Source organism: Seriola lalandi, unplaced genomic scaffold (genome assembly GCF_002814215.2).
Source record: "Seriola lalandi dorsalis isolate HSWRI2012SDOR001 ecotype SW California unplaced genomic scaffold, Sedor1 jcf7180002054945, whole genome shotgun sequence".
Lineage (NCBI taxonomy): Eukaryota > Metazoa > Chordata > Actinopteri > Carangiformes > Carangidae > Seriola > Seriola lalandi.
Genome location: NW_019525496.1, coordinates 260,525 through 268,024, shown reverse-complemented (window position 1 = coordinate 268,024; position 7,500 = coordinate 260,525). Strand labels below are relative to the sequence as shown.

Below are 7,500 nucleotides of genomic sequence, written 5' to 3'. Positions count from 1 at the left end.
TTAAATGCAGTCCACCACTCAGAGCTCAGCAAAGACACACAGGTCCACATGGCTAATGGCACTAACCACTAATACTAAACGTACACTTTTCACAATAAAATGGTATGGAATACCTTTCACAATAAAATATCATGAATACCTTTCAAAATAAAATGTCACAATACCTTTCAAAATGAAATGGTCCTCAATGCCTGTCCAAAAAAATCTACTCTAGACCTTTCAAAATAAAGGTGCTTAATACAATAAGACTAAATGAACTTCTATGCATACACACACATTTCAGAATAAAATGAACTCTATGGCTTTTAAAATTAAATTTACCTTCAAAACAAAGGTTTTCTTCAGCTTTTGAAATATAACAGCACTCAACCCCTTTCAAAATAAAGGGTACAAGACATCTTTCAAAATTAAATGATACATAAAAACAACATACTCTATTTGTCTCTATTTCCAATTTCATTTCTTAAACAAACAAACCTTTGACAGGGAAATTATGGAGAACGCTTCTAAAACAACAGTACTCATTACCTTTCAAAATAAAAGAGAACGGAACACCATTTATATTGGGAGTACTGGACACCTTAAAGAATAAAACCCTTTTTTGCACATTTAAATGTAAATTATACCCAGTACCTTTTAAAGTAAAATACACTATGTTTTCTTACCTTTAGTCGCCACTCGCACGCAGTCGATCTTTGTCTCCTGTTAAAGAGAGAAGCAAATTAGTTTCCTGTCAACACAACTATTAACTGTCATGTCTGGACACACACACACACACACACACACACACACACACACAGTCGTAAACAGAGCGGACAGAAGGCAAATGGCTGTGGATCAGTGCCTGTGCTGGCATTTAACAACTGATACACACACATCCACACACCTAAGTGCGCGCACAAATGCACGCACACACGCACACACACAGGTTATGGTGAAAGGCTAGAGAGAACATCTTGTGTCTTTCTGCTTTTAACAAACAGACGACAAATTAACCACAAGAGCTCATGAATATTCATGCTCACACACATGCACACACACACACACACACACACACACGCAGCAGCAGCAGCAGCGGTGTATCTCTGTGGTGCGGCGACAGTAAAAAGCACTACTGTTGCTGCATTATTCAACACACACGTCAATTAAACCTCCCAGTGTCAATAATTAACACACAACACAATACAATTTTCGTGTGTGTAAAAGGGAACAATTATCTTCTTTTACACACATACGTGACAAAACACACACACACACACACACACACACACACACACACACACACACACACACACACACACACACAGCCCCCACAGCAGCCTATTAGTGTCGCTGGTCAGGCTGCTGGAACTATCTCCACTCCTATTAAACTGTGTGCGTGTGCGCGTGTGTGCGTGTGCGCGTGTGCGTGTGTGCGTGTGCGTGTGTGTGTGTGTGTGTGTTGATATCAGTGTGTGACCTCTCTGTCTCGGTTTCGCTCCTCTGATTTTTTATGACAGGGAGAAAAAAGTGGAGGAAATTGAAGGAAGTTTGGAGCAGAGGAGAATAATGTGGAGCCTTTGTTAAAGAGACGAGTGTCACTCTGAGCTGCGACAGAGACGAGCTCCAGCTCTGTCCAACACTGTGATTGGATGTCTCCTCTCTGATCAACACTGGTTGTCTAGGTTTCAGCTCATGGACCATACTCAGGTACTTTAAACCAACCAGTCAAAACTCAGCTGACTCATAATCTCTAAACACATATGAAGTTAGATTGAAGACTTACTGTGACGTCCACGCTGAATAAATGTCAAGAGAACAAAGACTCGTCTCTGCGGCTCACAGCTGACGCCCTGCAGCTCCACTTCAAGCTCATTAAAAGAAACCAGCGTGGTTCACTCTAACCCTAACCCACTTACACTAACCTTAACTAACTAGCTGCCTAAACTTAACCATAGTGTTCTGAGATAATAAGACTGATATGTAGCTGAAATAAAGTAAGACATCAATGAATAACTAGGATCTCCGTCAGCTAGACTAGCTCCAGCTGACGTCCTGTTTATCCAGAGTCATTGAAAATATAAAATATGAATGTGTGTGAAACTTTGTCAAAATTGCTGTGAGTCTTCAGTTATGACTAAAAGGTGTTTCTGAGGTCACACTGACCTTGACCTTTGACCTTTAGCCATCAAATTCTAATCAGTTCATCATTGAGTCCTGCTGAATGTTTGTGCCATGTGAAGACATTCTGTGAAGGTGTTACTGAGACATTGTTTCCACGAGAGTGAGACACACAACCTGAAAACAAAATGGCCGCTGCTCTGACTGTCGCCAACGTGGAGGAGAAATAAAACATCAACCATGTCATGTTTACTATGGTAACGACCTCTGACAGGTGAGGGATCCACACTGCAGTCACATCATGACATGACTGTATGTATTACCTGAGCACAGGTGAACTCACCCCATTAGCTGTGCTGACAGCCTGATAGTAGATCCCATAACTCTTATGAGGCAGCAGAGGAGTGTTCCAGTAACCGCTGTAGGTCCTGTTATCACCTGTACACACACACACAGGTTAACAGGTATACAAGGCAACTAACTGACCACACAGGACTTCACAATATCGTTTAACTAACTAACTAACTGTCAGATTAATAAACAAATGATTTATTCATTTACTCACCTTCTTATTTTACTAACTCCCTATAATAATTGACCAACTAACCAACTAATTGTTGAACATACAAGTAAATCAACCAAGCACTAACTACCATACTAGTTAGCGGGCTGTGTGACTGACCGACACAGAAGGGCACGGGCGCTCTCAGCTCGCTCATCGGCAGCTCTGCGCTGAAGTAATACTGCGAGTTGAGCAGCGTGGCGTTCTGGAAGTGAATGGGCACCGGATAACAGCGCAGGATCTCTGCAGTTCCTCTCCTCTGCCTGCGGGGGCGCTCCTCCTCCACCACCACCTGGTACTTACTGCACACAGAGAGCACACAGCGTCACCTTCAGCTGTGTCTGATGTCACCAACAGATCAACCAATCACAGTTTATTATGTGTGTGCACCATTTCTATCAGGGATAATGACATATCCTCATGATAATGAGCTAATAATGTAATAAGTAATAATGACATCACATCATGACATCACATGAGTAATGATATCACATCTTGACTTCACATCATCTGTAATAATGACATCGTATCATCAATCAGCCGAAATGATTTTAGTCAGTCTTAGCTAACTAGTATGTATAAAGCAGTTAGTTAGTTAAGCTGTCAGCTGGTTAGCGAGCCAATTAGTATATAGTCATTCCATCAATAAGTTTGCTAACTAAATGTTATGTTGGGCAGTTGGTTAGTTAGTTATTAGTCAGTTAACTAGTATCTTCAGTCAGTAGGGAAAGAGTTGGTTAGTTAGCTGGTTAGTGTGTAGCAAACTAGAATATTTGTTGGTCTGTTAGTGTCATGCTACATATGATGTCACAGTGATGTCATCACACTACCGGTGTCCAACATCCAGTCTGGGTTACACTCTAATGAAAAAGACTATCCAGGTGCATTATGGGACATTAGGGATCCAGAAGAAAGAATGCAGAACAGTTTGTGCTTTGAGTTTAGAGGCGTGTCTGTGTTGGAGAATATTGACTTGATTTCCATTCACATCGACCAGCTCCTGTTCTTCACCCGTCTGCTGCGTCATTACTCAGCTCTGCCTCTCCTCCACTCCATCACCCTCTCCTTCATTTTATTAACTCCCTGTCTCTGTATGTCGAGGCTGTAACTTTAGAACAGTCTGACATTAAACTGATCATTCCTTTCACCCTGTCTGTGCCGGCATTAAATCCTATGTGTGGGTGAAATACATAAAGACACGAAACAAATGGAAACAAAGAGTTAGAGCTCTGAATTAAAAAACATCTTCCTGTTCACAAGTCCAAAAAAGGATTCCACCTTAAAGGATGGAGAAACACCAGCGATCTAACAGTTTGACAGAGGACAGGAGTTGTATCACAAATGGTGCTCGTTACCACGGTGATTTAAAGCTTCTTGACAACCTCCGTTATGGAGCTCATTAAAGTTTGTTGAGTAAAAACTCTGCTGAAACTGAGTTTCTGCTGAAACTCTACAGAAACTCTACTGAAACTATTGAAACTCTACTAAAACTCTACTGAAATTCTGCTGAAACTCTATTGAAACTCGACCAACACTGGGATTTTTTTAAGTTTAAAGACAAAAACTCTAATCAACTCTACTGACACACACAAACGCTAAAAAAAACTCCAACTTTAAAGAAACTCTTTGGACTCTACAGGAACTTTTAGGCTGTAGAAAAACATGAAAAATTCTTCAAAATCTCACTTGTTGCTCTACAAATTCCACTGACACTACGAGAACATTATCCACTCCTCTCCAGAACCTAAGGACTGAACTCTACAAAACACTTGTTATTATAACCACTCTACAGAAGCTCGACCATCTTCACAGAAACTCCATGGACTCTCTGAAGATTCTCCAGATACTGGATCTACTAAGACCAAACACACTCTACTAGTGGTTCTACTCTACAGTCAGTCCATCAACTGGACCAGTTCTATGGAAACTACACTGACTGTGGAAAGTGTTGGTGCTCGATAAGAACTCTACAGACTCTGCAGAAACTCGACTCCATGAAAACCTTTACATGGTCAACAACGTTCCTTCTGTTACTGTGATCTGTTGTTTCAGGACAACAAAGAGCAGCAGAGGGTCACTTTCTGTTTTCCACCGCCAAGCGTCACAGTTCACACAGAAACAACTGCACCTGAACGCAACACTGTGACTTTTCAATGGTGGTTGTGTCCTCAGGGACATTGCAAACAATAGTTTTGTTTTTCACAGGAACCAGGTTCAGGACAGAAGTAATATATCACCACACACACACACACACACACACACACACACACACACACACACACACACACATATGAGGGCGTGGATGGTGAAACTGCTGCATTGTCACATTTCCTGCTGGACAGGAAACTGAAGGAGGACAGGAAGAGACATAAAACACACACACACACAGACACACACACACACTCACACACACACACACACACACACACACACACACCCTGCAGTATCTGTTTAATTCCCACAAAAATGAACAGAAAGACAGATTCAATCATCTCTCTGTCTTCCTCCTTCTTTCTCTTTCTTTTCTCCTCCTCTTTTTTGTCGTCCTCTCTTCTCCCCCTCACATCTGTCTTTCTCTCTTTATCTCTTTTCTCCCTCTCTCTGTCTTTGACAAACCATCTCCAATCACATTTCTTCACGCTCATCTCGCAGCACTTGTTGTGTGTGTGACAGTAATCTGATTACAGCTGTTGGTTGCCCGCAGCAACACCTTTTGTCCTGCGATCTGAGGCTCTTATACACCAGTATGTATGTGTTGTATAGTGTGTGTGTGTGTGTGTGTGTGTGTGTGTGTGCACGCCTGAAGGCCGACACACACTCTGGTGTCAGAGGAGACAAAAGCAAAGTTAAATATAAACACACAAACATGAAATCGTATCTCAGAGGAGCATCTGTTCAATCTGATGGATTTCACTTCAGCTATCATGTCAATTAACACACTGTTCATCACACACACACACACAGACACACACACTCCTTACATCCACACTCTTGTTCTTGCATATAAAGAAGAACATAAATCTGGATTCGGTTGAATGATCCGTTTCCTGCTTCTTCTTTCTTGTCGTTTTCTGAGTCGACGTGTGTTTTATGTTTTATTGATTCTTTAACTGAGGAACAGAAACAACCCGAGCTGTAAGAACCTTCCATCACGACCGTGGAGAGGAGGAGGCTGCTCACAGACATGCAGTCGGCCTTACGGTGTACTAACAGGAAACATGTCTGAGTGAGTGTACCAAACTTAAAGCTTCATATAGTATAAAGGTATGATTTGTTATAATGATTATTGATTGATTATAGATCAGGTCTAGGTTCTACATTAATACTGTGAAAGTATCAAAGCCTCCGTCCACAGAGAAATGCACACAGCCTGTATTCAGAAACTGAGCCTGTGAGGACTTCTGGAACTTTGTGATGTCACAACAAAGCAGTCACCAAGCCCCGCCCACCTGGCAAACCTTGCAGGATTTGGTTTCTCTGAGTGTTTTACCCACAAATCTGCTATATTTTTATTGGATCACTCAGAAAATAGTCAGCCAATCAGAAGAGAGGCTCAGAGCCTCACTATAAACACACCGGAAATACTCGCTAGCTTCACAGCGTTAATGCTACAAACTGCCCACAATGCATCACACTCTGTCGAAGACCATGTTATCCTGCTACTGTCTCCTAATGAATGTAGTTTACAGAAGCAGATGTGCTGTACTCAATGTGTGTTGGATCAGCAGGACAGAGGTGGAGTCATGTCTGACTGTCAGGAGACAAACATCAGCAGCTCTGAATGAAGGGAAACCACTCTGTTTGTGTGTGTGTGTGTGTGTGTGTGTGTGTGTGTGTGTGATTGACACATTAGCTGTTAATCCCCTGTTAATCCTCGTGTTAGCAGCAGGCTCTGATTAGCCCCGCCCGCTGATCGTTAATTAACTAAATCCCTCATTACAGCCCGACGACAGACAGCAGGCAGCTGTTAACGTGACAACTGTTACCGCGGATACTGCCTTCCTCTGGGCCCCGACGTTGGAGCTTTAACAGAGTGTGTGTGTGTGTGTGTGACTACCAACAAAGAAGCAGGTGAGATACTGAACGACTGTGATCATGTGATTGTTTCAGGCCCAGTTTCTTCTTCATGTCGTGTTTTAATGTTTAACGTTTCAGTCATGAAAACTTGATGAAGCAGAAGATTGATGCTGCTGAATATTTCAGTGTGTGTGCGTGTGTGTGTGTGTGTGTGTGTCACCTGACTGGAGCTCCTCGGCTCTGAGCTGGTCTCAGTAGAACAGTGACGGTGGAGTCGGTCTGGTTCAGAGGAGACTCCTGGTCGTAGGCCGGCATCAGAGGAGCTGAGGAGGAGGACACAGTCAATGTCCCCGAATCTGTCTCTGTTTTAACACATGTCTCTGTTGTTGTCTCACTGTTGTTGTGTCTCTGTTGTTGTCTCTCTGTTATGTCTCTGTTTTGTGTCTCTGTTGTTGTGTCTGTTTTTGTGTCTCTGTTGTTGTATCTCTGTTGTTGTCTCACTGTTGTTATGTCTCTGTTTTGTGTCTCTGTTGTTGTGTCTGTTTTTGTGTCTCTGTTGTTGTATCTCTGTTGTTGTCTCACTGTTGTTGTGTCTCTGTTTTGTGTCTCTGTTGTTGTGTCTGTTTTTGTGTCTCTGTTGTTGTATCTCTGTTGTTGTCTCACTGTTGTTATGTCTCTGTTTTGTGTCTCTGTTGTTGTGTCTGTTTTTGTGTCTCTGTTGTTGTATCTCTGTTGTTGTCTCACTGTTGTTGTGTCTCTGTTGTTGTGTCTCTGTTGTTGTCTCTCTGTTGTTGTCTCACTGTTGTTGTGTCTCTGTTATG

General features: G+C 42.3%; 1 protein-coding gene across 1 annotated transcript in view; it reads right to left on the bottom strand.

The window, feature by feature from the left end:
• Positions 1-7,500, bottom strand: part of LOC111644946 (receptor-type tyrosine-protein phosphatase mu-like) — a 101,682-nt gene that overhangs the window by 40,451 nt on the left and 53,731 nt on the right. Inside the window, exons 14-17 of the mRNA XM_087170317.1 lie at positions 6,900-7,002; positions 2,783-2,964; positions 2,444-2,538; positions 666-702 (exon numbers count right to left, since the gene is read on the bottom strand). Coding sequence (XP_087026443.1) covers positions 666-702; positions 2,444-2,538; positions 2,783-2,964; positions 6,900-7,002 — 417 coding nt within the window. The remainder of the gene's footprint in view (positions 1-665; positions 703-2,443; positions 2,539-2,782; positions 2,965-6,899; positions 7,003-7,500) is intronic.